Genomic DNA, 20,937 nt, shown 5'->3' with positions numbered 1-20,937 from the left:
ACAAGGGTGTGTCATGTTTTTCCTTCATTTCAATTTCAATTCGATCAATGTGTTTGTAAGAACAGCTCAAAATTGCTCCTAAGACGACTCAATTTTTCAAAATTTTCCAAGGAAAGCTTTCCTGGTCCCCCTTTAAAATAAGAAAATTTCCGAGCCCTTTCTCACAGCTGAGGGAGTTCCTCAGATGCAGGCAAACCCCCCTTAAAGAAGAGTGTTTTTGCCCCCCCCCCCGCCCCCTCTTGATGAATGGCCTTCTGCTCCTTCTCCCACGAAAAGTTCTTATATTCCGCCCATTGTGCCATAGCAGGTGTCCCTAAAATTTTTACGTCGTAACACTAGACATATCCGAAATTTAAAGAAAAAAACTGAGGAAATCCCACGAACCCCGTTTTGGATCAGCGTATATAGCACCTTCAACGTCGCGCATGTACTTAAAACGCTGCACTGTTACGCATAATTATCGCACCGATGCATCAATCATCTGTACTGCCGTGCTATGGAAAAACATCGTATGAACATTCGAATGTTGCCAAATTTCCTCTGATAAAAAATGTATTTTGTAAGAAAGTAATGCATATTTTTTCTTGAAAATCTTAGATATTTTTTTTTATTCGAATTAAAATCGAATAAAATTGCCCGAAAAGTTGGAAGGAAAATTTTCAACAGCTTTCCCAATAAATTTGTATCTTATCAAAGGAAATTTGGTAACGCCTGAAGGTTCATACTGCGTTTTTCTTTTGCACGGCAGTGTAGTTCCCCTTCTAAATATGTGGAACTTTTTTCAATTTTTCTGCAATTCTAGTATATTGGGATGCGCGCTCGAAAAATTTCGCCTGAAGTATCCATGGAATGATTCTGTCGCCTTTTTTGGTATCCGGCGACTAATAGGCAACGCTGAAATCAAGTGCAGGTGCGCGAGAAACAAAAGAGGATGATCTCAGTTACTATCGCATGCGACGAATACTATACGAATTTCATTATAACGCCTTGATGCAACTATTCGGGCTTCACGGATGTCTGTGTTGCCTATGCACGGAAAAGAAGGAGTTTTAACTCGCCGCTTCGGCGCGGCGACGGCTTGCAAGGGTGTTCAGCGCGGCACACGCATTGGCGCCTACAAACATAACAGGGATACTTCACGCATTGCGCAATGCGTGAAGTATCCCTGTTAGGTTTGTAGGCGCCAGTGCGCATGTCGCGGCGGCGCGGCGCGGCATTATTGCGAGGATCCGAAAAGAAAGAGCGCCTTTTACTTGTTTCGTTTCTACTACACAGACATCTCTTAGACACTAATAGATGCTCACAAAAGTAGGTAGGATGTGAGCACCACACTACTAAGTTCAGAGCCGAGGAGTCCATCACATATAGGGCCCGCAAAACGCTGATTTCATGAACTCACCGAAATTTCAATATCAGGCTCTCAGGTTCTCAACCTTCGTCAGGGGCCCGTAATGCCAAAATTTAATGGCCCATGACACCCAAGATAATTCAAGTATAAGGGTCCCTCTACATCTATATTTAAGACTCCAATGACCCTAAAGGATTTGGTCGGATTTCTCGCTAAAATAAAGAATTAAAAGTAGTAGTAATAATAAAAGAAATTACCCAGGGGGCCTGTCGGGTCATTGGGCCTCGGGTGCTACCTGCTACAGCACCCCGGATAATCAGGCCCGCGGGCCGATTATTGAAACTGATAGACAAAGCGATAGACAAAGAAGACATAGGGAGTATAGAGCGATCCTATTGGTTGACATGGTTGGTTCTTATAGACTAAGGAAGAAAATGATGGACTAACTGTCGGGTCTTTGGTGGGTTGCCGTTAGTCAGTCCATTACCTATCTACTATGTCCATTGCTACCACCCGCTTCCACCAATAGGATCCCTATAAATCCCTTTTGTCGTCTTTGTCTATTGCTTTGTCTATCAATTTAAATAATCGGCCTGCTGGCCCGTTCAGCTTAACACAATTTTCCGAGAGTCAAGTACCAACTTGACTAAGTGAAAGAGGACGGGGGAAAACTCGAGAAAAACATTTGATGTAATTCATGGAGAGCTCTCTTTTTGACCGTCTGCGTCTGGACAAAAGCGTCTCTCACGATTTCTTTATTTTTAATTTATAATAACAAGAGTAAAACAATGAACTTTTTAAAAAGATGAGAATTTAAGTGAGACATTTAGGTAAAAGGCGGTAACTATGAACACAAAGAACATGGATAAATGCTATAGATGAATTGAAAATATATTAATAAATAAAAAGTGACGCCGCTTATTGTAAAAGTAGGTGCATCACCCAATTCCTTATAGTTAGAAATGCAATGACAGGCCCTCGGACTGGGACGCTGTCTGTTCTAGTTCCAAGTTGTCTTTTGGTAAAAAAACATAATTTTTAAGTTTAAAAAAGGTGACTTGGCTGAGTGAAGGAACTATCATTCATCGGTTGGTTAAACTACATCCAGTGGTCGATCCATAGTTCCAACAATGATCGACAGCCTCCGAAGGCTGTGGATCATCAAGCAACTCAGTATAATAGGTGATGTTATTGCTCAGGTAAAACATATTTCTTCTACTGAACAATGAGCCATAGAAATACATTTGAGGTGCACGCACTAATTGATGCAATTTCTAGCTCAAAAAGATTATAAGTTTTGAGCACTCTGACTCAAGTTTTTGATTTCTGGTTTTAAATTAAATATGCCTGGTCTGCAGTGAAAATTATAATACTTATAAACATGCAAAATATGAGCATATTGCAGTTGGATTTCGTGACCTGGCTTACAGCGCGCATTCTTGGAGATCATATCAAAGACAAAATTGCCCATGGGAAAGGCCCAAAGAGTGGCAATTTTTAAAAAAAAACGAACATTTTTTTAAACACATCATGACGTGAAATCAGGTAGTCACAGTTTTATAATAATGGAGCCTGGAATTTTGGCAATTCTTCGAATGTCACTTGCTTGTAGTTCTCTTTCAGGACGGTTTTCAAGTGAGCTGCGTGATCTTCGTCTCTCGTCTCACACATGACTGTAACCTGGCGAGGACATGGAAGGACACTGCATTATTAGAATATCGATTAAATATGCGTATCACACACAAAAGAAAAAATACACACACAAAATGAAAAATATGAATAATCGATGGCTAAAGTGTGAAATCATGTCTCTATTGAGGTGTTTCAAAATCTACGCTATTTATCTATTTATCTAATCCATCTATTTATTTTTTTAAAGAAAGACAGCCCTGGTAAAAATTGGCGATAGGAGCTGCGTTTCAAAATACCATAGGAGTTCTTAAAGCCGACTAAAGAAGGCTATTGAAAATCATATAGCTGGCTGTAGAAAGCGGAGCAAATCATATAGCCGGGCTATACGAAGCTATAAAAAAGTATACAGTCGGGCTATAGTTCCTATCGCCGGGCTTTACACTTTATCGCCATTGGCTATAAAAGGCTATAAGAAATTGTGTAGAAATTCGTGTGCTTTGGAAATCATTAAGTTTGATACGGAACTACCTTAATATTTACAAAACACACATTATATTTTCCTTTAAAACATTTTTTTATTCATCAATTAAAATGAGAATAATCCATACAGAGTGTGCAAACATTTCAAAATCATGAGTTGAAAAACGCTGACTCCGCCAGACTAAATATTAGAGCCTAACACAAAGCGGAGCGGCGACGCACTGGCGCCTACAAACCTAACAGGGATACTTCACGCATTGCGCAATGCGTGAAGTATCCCTGTTAGGTTTGAAGGCGCCAATGCGCGTTTCGCGCTCTCTGCCCGCCCGCCGCGCCGCAGCGTGCCACGGCGTCTGAAGCAACTATTTCACACCAGATGTATTGCACAGTATCATAAGAAATTAAAGGCGCTCCAACATATTAAGAATGACAGGCATCCTTCAAAAGTACGGAGCTTACCTCGCAAAATAAATTAAGATACTACGGCACAAAAAGAGAGCGGTAGTCCAAAAACTAACTAAGTCCTAGTATCCGTATTTCGTAACGTTTAGCATAAAATTTATCGTCTGGCTGTTGCTTAATCGCCATCGGCTATAAAAGGCTAAAAGAAATTGTACAGCCGGCTACAGAAGCTATTGGAAATCTTACAGCCGGCTTTAGGTCTATGGTATTTTGGAACACAGATTCTACTGCCAATTTTTACCAGGGAGGCCACTTTAATAGCTTAAAATTCATGTAGAATACTCTGCCAACAGAGAAGAAAAACTAACACAGAACTTCGAGACATACCGTTGACTAGTTTTCTAGAGAAACAATAAAGAATGACAGGATGTCTGCAACGTCGCAAAGCGGAGCTACCTACGGAGATACCTGGTTCCACATCTTGCTCACAGAAATATATGAATAAATTCTTACTTGAGAGGAGCAAGTCAGAAAGCTAAATTTTTTGTATTTGTACCCGCTTTTTCTTCAATTCTTTAAATCTATTGATACCTTCAGTAGCTAAATGTCTCTAAACACTAATAACTAATTAGCTAACTATAACTAACTTTATATTTATGTAACTGAAAATGATGGCTGTGGATCGGGTTCTGAACATGTGAAAACATGTTTGAAATTATGCGTGAGAAATTAAACTGCAGAATATACAACATACTAAATGAAATATCTGTGTAAAAATTGTTAGAATCATTGAAATAGAGTGACAAAAACTCGTTAAGTGGAAATCTGTATTTTTTTTACGTAAAAAAAACCGCAAAATGGACATTTTTTGTCTGCATTTTTAAGGCTATTTTCAAAGGTTTTTTTCTCACCTTCTCCCCTTGATGATCATGCTATTGGAGGTATGGTTAGTTTCCCGTCAAAGAACATTACGTAATACAAATTCAGGTAACAGATACAGTGAGACCGTACCTTAACTCCGAATACGTTTGAAGTGACCCAAGCGCGTTCGTGGATTATGTCTTTAATAGAAACTTCCAGTTGGGCTAACAACCTTGTCAGTTCAGCAATGCCTCCCGGCCTATCGCTAATATTCACGGAAAACTTCATCAGCCTACCATCTACGGCCAATCCTCTCTCAAGGCATCTACCTAGGATTGTGGTGTCGATGTTACCTCCGCACAGTAATAATACGACTCTGAAATTAGAGGTAAATTTTATTAAAAGTGCAATTTGTCAAGCATGGGCGTAGGTAAAGAGGTCTTTGGGAGGGGGCGGGCCCCCTAGAAAACTGGCGCCTTTCCGTTGAATTGTTGCTGTATCCCAAGTAGCATTTTGCAACGAAAAAATTGCAATTTAAATGAAATAAAATTTCCAGATGATTTCAACTTTCTTGCAAGAAAATTGCAATTATTTTACAACATCTGACCCCCTCATTGTAAAAAAGTTGCAATTTTTTTTTTTGCAAAGAAATTTCAATATTGACGACCTTTAAATTTCAACCCCTAAATTTTCCGGGGAAATTATAATAATTCGAACCCATGCTTACCTAATGTCCTACGACGTTTAGCAGCATAAAATACCGGACGCCTTGAGTGGGCTTGAACCCGACCCGCGAATGTCATAGCGGAGCACTCTTCCACTGAGCTACAGGGAGCTGATGATGAGCTGGGTTGAAATCACGCCTGTTAAGGCTGTTATCGCATGCATTGCGTCAGTGCGTGGCTCAACATTCATCATAGATTTGATTAACGCCGTTTTTCTCAGGCTTCTTTCTTTTGCCTATTATTTATTTTTTTTCGTGTTATTTATTTTTTTCATATTTTTTTTGTCTGATTTTTTTTTCGATATCACGTAATAGGTACTCACACTAAATTTACACCGGTGTAAATTACACCACATACTAACTTGAGAACTTAAAAATATTTTCAAAAAATATTTTTAAAATATTTTCAAAACTTTCTTAAGGAATATTTTTAACATGCATGTTTACAGGCAATATTTTTGAATTATTTTAAAAATATTTTTTGTAAACATTTTCAAAATATTCCTTTAAATGTTTTAAAAATATTTTGAAAATATCTTAATTACAATATTGCCATGAAAATATTTTGATAAAGGTGACAATATTTTCAAAATATGTTGGGCTATATGGGTTAGGTGAGACATTTAAGTCGAAAAAAACTTTAAAACAACTAGAGAATTGGATGCCAGGCACATGGCGTGAATTTGTTACAACATGATTGCACCGAAATTGCAGTCTTTATAGTGCCTTGAAAAAGAAGGTTAGGCAACAAGCATAATCTACATTTCTTGCAAACTTATTGCAATAAAATTGCAACTTTTTAAGCGCCTTCAAATGAACGTATAGGCAACAAGCAAAAATTGCAATCAACTCACAATCCATTGCAATGAAATTGCAATCCATGCTACTTGGGATGTAACCTGCAGACCTTTAGATTCCTGTTAGTGACGTGACGTGCTTTGCGATGTATCGATTGATCTACATATTAGCCTATGGAAAAGGATCGATAAATAGGGTGTTTGCAACGAGCATATCATTAATCGATTCTTTACCATAGCTTCAAATAGGGAAATATTGATGATCGATCATTCACGCCTCACCACTGATTCCTGTGAAGAGTTTTCGGGGCCTTGCCACCCAAGAAAATTTCAGCAACGCTTACGCTCACAAGGTAAAGTGTGAGGTTTCGATGAAACTGCGTGCTGCGTATTTCATAAAACGCTTAAGGAAATATTATATGTTAATGGCTAGAATGATTTAGGTAGGCAGTAACTAAAAAACAGGACCCAAATTGTCAGTAAAATAAAAAAAAAAAAATACAAAAATTTGAATAAACTAGTTATCCCGATACCACTAATCATTCTAATGTATGTTTTATACCACAAAAAATTGTGAATATCATATTTGATTTTGGTCTCTATTTTTATTATAAACTAGCTGCAGGTGGAGTCTGTCGATGCAAATGATAAAATATTCGATTTTTTTAATGTGTTACTTCCCCTTAAGAGATCTAATTTTTCTCCTCTCTTTTTTCAAAGACAGCCCTTGATTTGTTTTTTTATTATCTCATGAACTTTTTTGAAATATTTCGTTCTAAACATAAGAAAAAAGATGCCACCCTATACGGATGCTGGTCACGTGTTAAATTATCTTACCGCTTTCCTCTTAGTTCTTCTAACTGTCCGGCTAAAATCGCTGCCAGTCCAACAGCTCCTGCTCCTTCTACGACGCATTTTTCCAACTCGACCAACCGCAAGATTGCAATAGCTATCCATTCTTCTTTTATCCACTACCTAAAATTCGTAATTAAATAAGATCCTTGTAAGTTTGACATCTTCATGAAAGAGGCGTGTTCACCATTATTTTTACTCTTTTCATTCGACCGAAAATTCCATAGAATGAACCACTGGAAAGGATCCTTTGATTGGGAATTGATTGTCGACAATCAATAAAACACTGCACGTTCTAATTCCTTATTGAAACATGCAGAACACGATGGGCATTTTGAAATTTCCAGAAACCTACAGTATAAATACCAAGTTGCACAGTGCGACGAAAATGTTTAAATAATTTTGCAATTCGTTAATTTGCAGCATTTAGCGGAGCATTGCGAGTTCACGCATCGCGCCTTCAATTTCGAAGACGCAACACGGACGTCCATCAAGCACGAATAGTTGTATCTCTGCGCCGTCATCGATGAAGATACGAGAGACGTAACCGGCACTTGCGCCTGTGTCACACTATCAAAATACTTCATCAAAATGTCAAGGTCAATTGCTGTGATTGGTCCAAGTCATCGAGAAAGCCGATCATAACACCTGACCTTGATATTTTGATGGCTAGTTTTGATAGTGTGACACAGGCATTGGATTTTAACTTTTAATCCGGAAGAGTTTTTGTGCTGCACTCACTAATTTGATTTTCCATTTTAAGGGACATTCAGATTGACTGCGTAACATCTGGCTGTTTGCGATCGTTGACATTTTTTTTATGAATCGTTAAGAGAAACGTTTGAATACTCACTGTTCGATCTACAAGGGGCGCGGCCGTGGCAAATGCGTTGTAACCCACCATTGGGACGGCCAGACCGTCTGCAAGAGTTGATTCGATATCTAACATCACCGGACCACCATTCTCCACTGCTTTTGAGAAACTCGCACACCGTTCTGATTCAACACCCTACACAAAGAACAACAAAATAACTATTTCAGTGCATTCAACTTCATTCGAGGCATTGCACATTATTCTTTCGAAAAGACGTAGATTTGTTGGCAACAGAACTCAATATAATCCTACCAGTCTTCATTCTTTGAGCAAAAAAATTGTCTTCATCATAATGTGAATTCGACCTCACGCAGCCATGTTCGAATAATTATCGCTCAAAGATGAGGACTTTATTGTGTAACGTTAATCAGCTTTACTAAAACCACATAAATGCAATACTGTCCATTAATAAACGGGCCCCTGGACAAGATGCAAATTTGAGCATCAACATTATGTTTGTTTCCTCAGCAAAATCTCACGTAAAACACGATTTGTACGACGAAAATCACCGGTAGTAAGTAGCTGCTAACAAGGACACTTATATTTTTTGATTCTTCGATTCAAACTTCCTACCTCAAAATAAACAATAATCTACTTGAGTTGAATCACACACTAAATGTTACCGTTACCGTCTCTGCGGAATGAAAGTATGACAACGTCAATCTTGCCGCTTCGGCTCAGCAGTTGTTCGTTGTTCAAGACTGATCAAGGAACTTTGCTCGATTGAGAAGCCTGCGAAAGCCGTTGTACTTCAGTGCTCACACGGAAAAAACAACTTAGCGCTAAGCACTAAAGAGCTTGATGCAAAAACGGCTTTTTTCGCCCCCCCTCTGGAAGTTCTTCAGACTTTGTCTATTACTCTTGTCTTTGTCTCTTTGTGTTTACTCATACTTGAGCGCTTCTTTTCCCAAATTTTCAGACCCCCAAAAATTTTGGGGGGGAGCTAGGGGGGGTGGAAGTTAAAACCTGTGAACCTCGATATCTCTTGAACGAAGAAAGATATCGAGGTCCGGTTTGGACGAAAAATCGTCTAAAATTGCATACTTTAAGATTCCAAAGGTCAAAATCCCGATATCACATTTTTAAGTCCACATATGTGCTTTTTTCCAGTTTTTAGGTCTAGAAAATTTCTTTTAAACGAAAAATTTACAAAGATCTCAATTTTTTATTTGAACAAAAACCAGTTTTTTAAATTGTTCGTCTTTTTCCGCATCCAACGAGTGGTCGTATAAGCTGGGGAACCGAACGGTTCCGGAGTTATGATCGATTGAAGTTTCCGCTCAACGCGCGCCGACCGATTTTCGCGCGCAAAAAAGTCGGATTTGACTGTTATTAGATCAGATTGAATGTTCAAACTGAGTAAAATGCTTTATTAGGGACTCTTGAGGGTCGCTGAGTTCAGAAATTACCGATACTTCCAAAAAATTCACGTTTTTAAAATTGCAGCTTCGGACAGGACCACTGAGCGGCCGGTCGGCGCTCAGTGGGCCTCTAAAATAGCGCTGCGGAGCTGTAATTTTAAAAACGTAAATTATTTGGAAGTATCTGTAATTTCTGAACTCAGCGACCCTCAAGAGTCCCTAATAAAGCATTTTACTCAGTTTGAACATTCAATCTGATCTAATAACAGTCAAATCCGACTTTTTTGCGCGCGAAAATCGGTCGGCGCGCGTTGAGCGGAAACTTCAATCGATCATAACTCCGGAACCGTTCGGTTCCCCAGCTTATACGACCACTCGTTGGATGCGGAAAAAGACGAACAATTTAAAAAACTGGTTTTTGTTCAAATAAAAAATTGAGATCTTTGTAAATTTTTCGTTTAAAAGAAATTTTCTAGACCTAAAAACTGGAAAAAAGCACATATGTGGACTTAAAAATGTGATATCGGGATTTTGACCTTTAGAATCTTAAAGTATGCAATTTTAGACGATTTTTCGTCCAAACCGGACCTCGATATCTTTCTTCGTTCAAGAGATATCGAGGTTCACAGGTTTTAACTTCCACCCCCCCTAGCTCCCCCCCAAAATTTTTGGGGGTCTGAAAATTTGGGAAAAGAAGCGCTCAAGTATGAGTAATCAATAGACAAAGTCTGAAGAACTTCCAGAGGGGGGGGGGCGAAAAAAGCCGTTTTTGCATCAAGCTCTTTCTTTTATCAAACGGAGCCAACTATAGGCAGCAGTGCTGAGTCCTGCTGGGCCCTAAAGTTGCAGGGCTCAAGCTTTACTGCCTTTAGTTGGCTCCGTTCGATCTAGAAAGTTAGGGCTCAGCGCTAAGTTGTTCTTCCGTGGACGGTAATCTAGAATACTGGCAACGACTATGAAGTGATTTATTTCATTGAGTATACTAACAATGACTTTGATGTGAGGGTTGAGTGTTTTAACAGCCAGTGCTACCCCGGCGATAAGTCCGGCTCCACCAACAGGCACAACAATGGCATCGATGTTTGGAACCTCATCGACAACCTCCAAACCTATTGTTCCTTGACCAGCGATTATATCCGGGTGATCGTATCTGAAAAAGGACCCAATCAAATAAAAATTGCGCACATTAGATCAGTGTCTATTTAATTCCATCTAACATTGCCTACATGACTCATTAAACCTTGTTTATTATTCTAAAAGTACTGGACGAGTAGATAATGTAGTGAGTATTCCGCATTTTTATGGAGCCGAAATCGCGAAGAAAACCGCTTTGGGAAAATTGAAGGACAGCAAGACATATCAAACGCAGCCGAATGGCGGAAAACTGACGGTGGTGATGTTCTGCGGTAGTCAAATCGCAATCTTCCCTCACTTTCCACTGATGTTCGTTAAAATAAAACGTATTTCAAAGTGGAATTGTCGCTTGTAATTTTCAGATGACATAAATGAGATTCGATTCTTCAATTCTAAAGATATAATTTCGACTTTAGTATTGTTCTCGCATACGAGGAGTAGATAGACATTTGACGGAGGTCGTAGAAACCCTTGCTCGCTTCCGATTAGTGCCAGATGACATTATTCGGTTCGGCGCAAAATTGGGGCGTTTTAAATTTGCCGAAAAGTTGAGCGTTTTGAACAGCGTATTTCTAGGTTATTGAGATACTTTTTCGCCTTCCAATGTGCGCATCGCGTTCTACGCGTCATGTACCTTTAGAAAAGTGTATTTGCAAGTCAAAATTCGTTCATAGATTAGTGACCCATTCCATCTCACATTGCCTAAATTGAAACCTTGACCAAGTAGCAAATTCTGCGACGAATTACAATCTTTTCACATAACTTGGTCAGTGAATGCTGATTTTAAACGATCAATAGAATAATTTCCTTGCAAGAGATGAGTAGGCAATTTGCAACTTATTAGTTTAATGCATTCCAATTGGAGGAGCCCCTTCAATCAGTGAATAGACTACCTACATAACACTCCGATACAACAGCAATAATTTTAGCATATCCCTAGTGGAAGTGAACCTCATGCGGCGGGAGGTCTGCAGGAGGTTAACCACCCGCGACGGGGACTAACCTCCTGCAACCTCGTGCGAACCTCAAGCAACCCCCCGTCGCATGGGGTAGACACCCGGTTCCAGGAAAAAACCGAGTAACCTCCCGCGAACCTCCTGCGAACTTCCTGCAGACCTCTCGCAAGCCTTAATCACCTCAAGCAAGGGCCTGCAACCCCATGCAGCTCACTAAGGCTTGCGAGAGGTCTGCAGGAGGTTCGCAGGAGGTTCGCGGGAGGTTACTCGGTTTTTTCCTGGAACCGGGTGTCTACCCCATGCGACGGGGGGTTGCTTGAGGTTCGCACGAGGTTGCAGGAGGTTAGTCCCCGCCGCGGGTGGTTAACCACCTGCAGACCTCCCGCCGCATGAGGTTCACTTCCACTAGGGATAGGTATATATATATATAAAGTCGCTTTATAACGCACTCTGGCGTTCTACGACACCCAAGCGCCACATATGCCTGTCTTCCCAGAGGTTATCGGGCAACTGACACCGCAACATCTCTTTGTCAACGCCCTGCCGCCAACCCTTTACGGGACGTCCCCGTCGCCTCTTCCCAGGTGGTACCCAATCCAAAACTTGTTTGGGCAACCTCTCCTCCGACATTCTTTGCACATGTCCATACCAGCATAACTGCCTGGACATGACGTCGTGCACGATATCTTTCTCAACCTTCATCACCTGGCGAATTCTCTCATTACGGACACGGTCCCGTCTCGAAATGCCGGCAGATCGCCGCCAAAAATCCATTTCAGTTGCCCTCAACATTTCTTGCGTTCTTTTCGTCAAAGGCCACACTTCACTACCATAGAGCACGATACTTTTAACGATGGCGTCATATATCCGGTGCTTGTTTGCCTTTGAGATGCTCTGATCCCAGAGCACCCCGTTCAGCATCGCGATGGCTCTCCTGCCCTGGATGATCCTGTCCTTAATTGCTCTATCCATCCTTCCATCCTGATCGAGCCAAACACCGAGATACTTATACTCGTCACACTCTTCGATGCGCCGTCCATCCTCAAGCTCTATGCTTTGCCGTTGATGCGCTGCTCCCACGACCAGCTTCTCTGTCTTGGACACACTAACGTCCATGCCCCATTTCCGATATTCTTCGACCAACTTCCGCGTCATGTAATCTGCATCTTCCTCATCTTGAGCTACAACGATCTGGTCATCGGCAAAGCATAGAGTATAAAGGGTCTGCCCATCAAGGAGTGGAACGCCCATTCCTGCAACCTTCTTTTTCCATTCCTCTAAAACGTGCTCTAGGTATACCTTAAATAGTGTTGGTGACAAACAACAGCCTTGTTTTAGCCCTTTTGTGACGAAAAAACCTCCGGACAACTCTCCACGACATTTAATTTTTGCTATCGTCCCGTTATAAAATGATTTAATTGCCCCCACAAGTCCTTTGCTAAAACCCCTTTTTTCCAAGGCTTCCCAAAGCTTCACTAACGGCACGCTGTCATAAGCTTTCTGAAGATCCACAAACACCAAGTGCAGCTCCTGGCTGACCGCCCTTTTCTTCTCGATGACCTGGGTAATGGTGAACAAATGGTCGACGGTAGACCTACCGGCTCTAAAACCAGCCTGTTCTTCGGCTTCCTGGCCGCTCCAAACCTCTTCGACCTTTGCCTTGAGAATTTTACCGTAGACCTTGCTCAAGGTTCCTGTGACCGATATACCTCTGTAGTTGTCGCAATCTTGCTTACTACCTTTCTTATGACTGGGAGTAATCCAAGATTCCTTCCAATCCTTTGGTATTTCGGAACCATGCAAACAGTCTTGCATAAGTTTCCTCAGATGTTCAAATAGTTTACCGGTACCACATTTTATCAACTCCGCCGGTATACCCCCAGGTCCAGGAGCTCTGCGAGTTTTCAACTCCCTCACAGCCTTCACTACATCTTGGAGCTGGATCTCCACGTTGGAATCTTCTTTAGTGCTTATGACTCCGCCTTGAAACTCGGGTCGCCTCTCCGTTAATAAATCTTTAAAATAGTCCTCCATCTTGTCAATTGGTATCGGAGATATGATGTCGCGCATTTTATTCCGTCGCAACCCTTTGATCACTTTCCAGCCTTCCGTACTTTTCCGGCCTCCAAGGTAGGTATTTATCTTCATGCAGCTTTCTTCCCAAGCCTCATTTTTCTTCCGAGTGATTACCCGACGGACTCTTGCTTGAGCCTGTCTGTACATGATTTTATCATCCAACTTTTGGGAAGAGAGAAACTGATGATACCTATTCCTTTTCACATTTATTTCCTCCTCTACCTCCGCATCCCACCAGTACGGTTTTCTGTTATCATTTTTTTGATCAGAAACCCCCAGGGCCTCCGCTGCCGCCGAGTGAACGCAATTCTTAATGAATTCATACCGCTCTTCCGTACTGCCATCGCATGCATCTCCTAACTTTTCATCCAGGCGCTTTGCGTACAGAGCCTTGACACTCGGGTGCTTTAGGCTATCGATGTTGTACTGAACTTGATGTACGCGTTGTCGCTCCGGTTGTTGATTGTCGCCTTGATCGTTCTGCGACACACGAGCGGGAAAGGCTACATCCGCTCTGAGGAAATAGTGGTCACTACCGCAGGAGAGTCCTCTACATACCCTCACCTGCTGGATCTTCAGGTTTGTTACCTGTTTAACGAGCACGTAGTCAATGATGGATCTTAAGCCGCGGGTAGGTTGGACCCAAGTATATTTGTGAATATCCTTGTGTTGGTAGAACCCGTTCAATACTTTTAATTCCCTCTGCTCGCAAACGTCGATAATGCGGCTTCCGTTGTCGTTCACTGTAACTTCACCGAACGGGCCAACGATTTTACTGTTAACCCGGGATCCCGTTCTTCCATTTAGATCTCCCAACACAAGGACTTCTCTCCCAGGTCCTACCTTCACTACCTCCTCGTCCAGTTCTTCAAAAAACTGATCCTTAAGTGCGATGGTAGCATCATCATTGACCCCGTATACCCCCAAAACAGTGACTCTGTGACCGTGCATAGTTAGGTTCATCTTAATCATGCGAGCGTTGATGGCTTCCCAGTTCTTAATATTTTTTCGAAATTTTTTGCGGATCAGAATTGCGACACCCTGCTGTGCACGCTGATGTTTTGGCACTCCACTGTAGAATAAATCATAGTCCCCAAGGCTCTCTGATCCGTGGCCTTTTTTCTTCGTTTCCGTTATTACCGCCACGTCGATCCCGTTGTTCTTTATCTCCGATACCACTTCCGTCAGTTTCTTGGAAATGCCTTGCACATTCCAAGTACCAAAAGCGAGGGTCGTTTTCCGTAATCTAAGTCGAAGAGTCCGTTTGTTTCCATGGTTACCGAGGCATATGTTATTGGGTTTTTTGACATTGTACATTTTTTCCGAGGATCGGGGAGTCAGCCCGATGCCCCAACCCCCAACCTGGAGGACCAGGGTTTGATTTCGGAGTTACCTCTCCTAGACAGGTTGCTTTCACTACAGCTAAGAGCCCTGTCTACCCACCCCCTTTGAGGCAGGGGCTACCAGCTGGGGTCCGCAGGATTACCGTATCTCCGCAAAAAATTGTTCCGTCTAGAAACCAAGGTGTTCAAATGGGAAATGCCACTTAACAACGTCACAAGGCATCAGATTTCCTCACTCTACCGTTACACTGTACCAGAATCTCCACCACGTAGTTATTTTCTTGTCAGAAAACCACTGGATAATGAAACTCGACTTTATGTAGTCTCGAGATTATCCTTGGTTTCTAGACGGAACAATTTTTTGCGGAGATACGGTAAAATAACTGAATCTGCTGAAATACACGAGTTCAAATGGGAAATGCCACTTAACAACGTCACAAGGCATCAGATTTCCTCACTTTTAAATCTATATTTGCACATTTTTCGATATCAGAAAAAAATTGTGACAAATGAGGCAAACTCAGCCAAGTGAGCACTCTAAGATGAAGCAATACATTTTTTCGTGCAAAGTCTCAATTTTAGATGGTCGCCCTCCTAACATGAAGGCGTAGCTCCATTTTACAATGAACCCTAATGTCCATATAATATAATGCTTTTACGGGCTCGTCTCAATGTGTAGTTACGCCTTTTTGTGGGCCGGGCGACGATGACATCGCACCGCAAGATATTTGCACATACCCGTTGATATAGACGAGGCTTCTTTCCTTGGCGAGTTTCATGGCGATGAGCTTGGCTTCCTTCATGTTCCTGCCCTGGACGACGACGTTGGCGCCAAGGTTGCGACAGGACTGGATTTTCATGATGGGAGCCACGATGGGCATGATCACAGTCACCGGGATTTTGAGTCTTTGGCCGTGGTACGAGAGAGCTTGCGCATGGTTCCCGAGGGAGGCTGAGATCACTCCAGCGCTTTTCTGCTCCGTCGTAAGTTTCATCAGAGCGTAACTGGCTCCTCGCTCTTTGAAACTGAAAACAAAATTGATCAATTCAAAGTTACACTTCTACTTTTTCCAAAAACGGGTGCAGAGTATATACTGCCCTGCTCAGAGACAAGAGACCCTCCATTCTGCTATATGCTAAGGAAGACCGCCGTATGAACATTCGAGAGTTGCCAAATTTCCTCTGATAAATGCTTATTTTTTAGGAAAGTTATGAAATTTTTCTTTAAATTTTTAGAATCTTTGGATATAATTGCAAACTAAGTCATCTGACAAATTGGGAGGAAAATATTCATAAATTTACCAGGAAATTCGCGTTTATAAAGGAAATTTGGCAACGTCTGGAGGCTCATACGGTGTTCTTTCTTACGGCAGCATTGGCCTCTTGGCGACAGGTGGAAGCTTTTACTTTCGGAGATTTAACACTCCTTTATGGTCAATTATATGGGAGCAATAGTCATTACTCGGATCCGCATTTCCGCATTTGGATTTTGTTTACCTGACGTGGACGCAAAGCTCAAAGATAAATAATAGAATCAAAGATATCTGTAAAGATATTATCTCGTGCATAGTTAACCGATTGCAATTCGACCTTTTTTTTCTAGCACACGACTTTTCGAGAAATTCGTAATTATGAACCAAAATGCGTATAGATAATATCATACCTGCCGGTAAACTGTAAGAAATCTTTTTTGAGAAATATTTCCATTCCAGTCAATTCTGAGAGATGAGATTTCTGAGGGAGAAAACAAAGAAGAAAGTCAATTTTTGCAGAAAATTACAATATAAGATCAGCTCTTCATTGATGGATAATAACGTCAGCGACACCTCGCATCTATGCTCTTGCAGCAAAACTCTTAACCGTTGCACTGTCATTGCTTGTCGTTGCACTTACTTATGTTCAGTTAAGGAAGAAAAGAAAACACCATGAAAATGTGGCACAGTACTATAAGTAACAAGGTGGTAGAATTGTGCTGGGTGCTACACATATTTTGTGGGGAAAAAACTATAAAATAGTTCCTCTCATTTTTAAATCTTATAATGAATTTTTGGAACTTTTGGCATTATTTTCCCTGCTGAGTAGTGTGGGGCCCAACATTATACTACAACCTTGTTATGTGTGGTTAAGTATATTCTGGAGCAAGATGCGAGGGTCAAAAAGAGTGCATATCATTCATAAAATATTAAAATGATTGCGGATTTGTGTGTTAGATTTTAGCAGCGCAACATGGTGGTTTTTCATGAGACGGTACGCTGCAAAAATGTTCGTAGCTTTTTTTTTAAAGATCAATATCATGATTGATGATATACTATCGATTAGAATTACGGCAATCACTTGCTATAACAAAAGAATTTTGGCTGATATGCTTTATTGATTTTGAAATATTTAATTATTCTTATCAGGGCAATGAAGCGGTATTTTATTTGAGTAATGAATATTTTTTCGCTGCCTCGCACGTGTCTGACTTTCGTATATTTGCCAGATGACTGTCCCACTGTACCTAGTTATTTGATGAATACACAGTGGCAGAACTTACCATACATGGTGTTCTCACAATTCCGTCTCTGATTTTGAAAGCTGCAGATGTGATGTCAGCAAACTGAACGACGCTTGGTTTGCCCGGCACGCAGAACGGGTCTTCATATTCCTGCTCAGGTACCTGCAAATAAAATTGAATTTAAATAACTAAACATTATCGTTTGAGTAGCATAACTAAATGTAAGGATTAAAAAAGAGAATCCTTAAAATCCTCAAAATTGAATTTGGTTAGCTGTTACTGCATGGCAACGACTCCTTACAAGTGTAGCAGTAGCCACCTCCGATCCAGTCAAATTATCTCCTATTCAAGTAGCGTAATAGTAAAGTATACTATAAACGTTTAAAACATTTAATTGGAAATTGATTTACAATGAATGGAAAACTCTACAGATTTCAAAATTGAGCATCTCATCACACGCCTCCCTACCAAAGGTTTACGAAGAATACGATAGGTGCATTTAAACGTCCCTAGTCCAATTCTCAAATTAGCCAAGAGCGTTTTTTGTGTGAGTTAATTCACAGTTCTCGCTCAAAACAAAAAGAAAGAAAAAAAAAACAACACAAGTACACACGAGTAAAATTGAGCACTATACTAATTTCGATACTAGCCATTTCTCGTATACGTTTTGACGGAAGAAAATTGTGCTTTTTTATTTTTTTATTTTCAAACAATATCAGAGGTTTTTTCGTGTCAGAAGAGCTTTCTGTCTGCCACGCCCCAAGTAGCGCAGATTGCAATAAATTGCAATCACATGGTAAAATTATTGCTACCGCAACGGAGTGTTGTGTATGTTGCCTATCTACGAATTGAAGGCACACGCGACTTAGCCTCTCATGTGGCCTAGTGACGCGACTAACTCAAATATATATACATGTACAGTAAGTAGCCTTCAAAAGGCTTACGAAGATTGAAAAGGCCATCTTGACTTCTTGAATCACCCGACGCTACTCAAGTACCGATACTCTAAATTTTATTTTCATATGGGCGTTTGTTTTTTTCTTTCTTTCCTTATGCTGACGCTTCTCACCAGTATCTCAACTCCTCCTGGGAGGGAGTGGGGGGGGGGGGGAGAGCTCCTCAAAAATCACGTCACAACAACTTTCCCTTCACCATTTTAAACATGCCTAGTAATCCAACTCAAATTGTACCGCGTTCAGCAGAAAGGAGCCAAGCCACATTAGCAATTGCCAAAAACTGGGAAGTTAAATTTTTAACCAAAAAACGTTTGTGCGGATTCTTTCAACATTTTAAGGGCCTTGTTTCGTACAATGCAGAAAATTCACCGAAATTTTCACTAAATCCGCACGACCGTTTTCATTTTAAAAATAAAATTGCTCAATTTTTGGTAATAGTTGATGTGGCTTGGTTCTTTTCTGCTTAACGCGGTCCAATTAATCATAATGACAGGATATGAAAATGATGCGGGGCTCATATTATTCTGAGCAGAAAACGAAGCTGAGGAGAGAGTCGATACTTAAAAAATATCTCCGATACGTTGTAGTGCAAAACTAATGGCTGAGAGTGTTCAGCACGAAACGGGTGCATGGGAAATGTCGTGCCAGGGTTCGTGTTTTTTTCCTCAATATTGATAAGATTGCTATTTAGTACGGAATTATAAATTTGCTCGGTCGTAATTAATTTCTCCGAGGAGACAAATTGCTGTTGATGAGCCCTAGTCGCTCGATAAGTAGCTGCATATTCTCAGAAGATTTTTCCTTGCTGAAGCTCCAGATCCCGGTTTAATTTTTGTTTGTTTTGTTGTTGTTGTTGTTGTTGTTGTTTCAAAGCTGATGTGAATTACACTCATATGTGTATTTGTAACCTCAGACCGAAGAAGTAATCTATTTGGCTCTACAGCGGGAAATCACAAAAAGAGAGGAACAATATCCGCGCAATTGGCCTTTGATCACTCATACCTTGAATTTTGTGGTTTAAAACTGGACAACATTTTTCAGTGAGAAACTGCTTTTTCTGGTCCATTTTAGAAACGGTGTACGTTTTTCATTACTATCCCCATGCAGGTAGGTGATTTTATGGATAAACCATAAATAGTTGTTCCTTATGGCAAATTGCAATATTGATGAGGCGTTGCTGCATAACGAAATCTTGAGATAATTTCACGGCAACCCTCTTGTAGAGTCAGATTCTGCATAAAGCAGGGATCCCCCATGGACCCTTGAAACACTTTTTTAGATAAAGAAACCAATTAATGGGTGGTTTAATAGTAGGTGGCTTTGAAAAGCCAATTTTATCAAACAAATCAACAAACAATGGCCGGTTTTTGAGGTTAAAATTAGTTCAAGATACACAAATCGGCGCCAACACCACCAAAGTTCACCAAACAACCTGAAAATCGCGTCAGCTGTTCTCTGAGATCGGCTGAATGATAGGGAAATTGTAATTTTATGATTGATTATGTTGTCCAGGGCCGGATTAAGGGGATGGCCACATGAGCCGCGGCCCATGGCGGCAAATCTATAAGGAGCGGCAAATTTTGCAATTTTTTTAAATGCAGATATAAAATAAATTCGGATTTAGAGAAAATAATTATAAACGAGAAAAGGCGACGAAATCTCTCATTTTCTGAGGGAATAGTAATTTATACTTTTGTCGTCTTTCAGTGATAAAAAACACAGCAATTTTAAATCGGTCGAGTTAAGAGAGAAACTAAACACGCAATTTGGCCTGGAACGACGCGACTGAATGGGAAAATGATGACGAGGACTTGAGATGGAAAGGAGAAGCCCTCGGCACGGCGATCGGCATGTAAGACATATTAGCACCTACAAGACTGCACGGATACTTCACGCATTACATCAAACACAGTGCGGTCATTGCGGTCAGTGTGAAACGGATAGCGCCTACAAGAATGCAAGAATACTGCACGCATTGCGGCAAACACAGTGCGATCAGCATGAAAAGCATAGCGCCTGCAAGACTGCGTGAATACTTTCACGCATTGCCGCCCAACGCACCGCCCGCCCAACACGGAAATATTTTAAAATATTGCTGAAATATTGTCAAAAACATTTTAACAATATTTTAACAATATCGAAATAATATTGCTGCAATAGTTTGTTGTCCGCCCCCCTGACAATATTGCAGCAATATTGTCAAGGTAATATTGATAATATATTTTAAAAATATTTACTTGCGATGAGGTTATCATATTCCATATCCGTGTGCGCGCACTCTAGGAGACGTCTTTGGTACTAATTTTCTTTCTAATGTACACATGCGTCCAGGTTGTGGATCGTAGAGTTGTTACTGACCTTAAAATCCGCGCCGTCCTAGTCGGGATTAGAACCCACGCCTCGGGGTGGAGTTGATATCCGAAGTCCAGTACTTTACCACCAGACCAGCCAGGCTTGATGTAGATGGGCCCGTAAATTCAATCTCTTAACTATCGCAGGCCTCTGAGTCCGTAATATGTTTGTTTATTGACGGATTCTTATAATATTTTACCAGAATTTATTATTTATTATTTATTTATTATTTTTTATTTCATCCTGTAATTTGTGTTTCAAATTCTTTATTAATTGTACTCAACATATTCCT

General features: G+C 40.8%; 1 protein-coding gene across 1 annotated transcript in view; it reads right to left on the bottom strand.

The window, feature by feature from the left end:
* Positions 1 to 2,032: 2,032 nt before the first annotated feature.
* Positions 2,033 to 20,937, bottom strand: part of Srr (Serine racemase) — a 32,706-nt gene continuing 13,801 nt past the window's right edge. The window contains 8 exon segments of the mRNA XM_072306205.1: positions 2,033 to 3,028; positions 4,874 to 5,099; positions 7,082 to 7,219; positions 7,936 to 8,105; positions 10,319 to 10,481; positions 15,579 to 15,866; positions 16,504 to 16,574; positions 17,377 to 17,499. Of these exon segments, the coding sequence (XP_072162306.1) occupies positions 2,906 to 3,028; positions 4,874 to 5,099; positions 7,082 to 7,219; positions 7,936 to 8,105; positions 10,319 to 10,481; positions 15,579 to 15,866; positions 16,504 to 16,574; positions 17,377 to 17,499 (1,302 nt within the window). The 3' untranslated portion in view covers positions 2,033 to 2,905.

The sequence above is a fragment of the Bemisia tabaci genome, chromosome 1, assembly GCF_918797505.1.
Source record: "Bemisia tabaci chromosome 1, PGI_BMITA_v3".
Lineage (NCBI taxonomy): Eukaryota > Metazoa > Arthropoda > Insecta > Hemiptera > Aleyrodidae > Bemisia > Bemisia tabaci.
The sequence above is the reverse complement of the archived record's forward strand: the minus strand, read 5'-3'. Positions and strand labels throughout refer to the sequence as shown.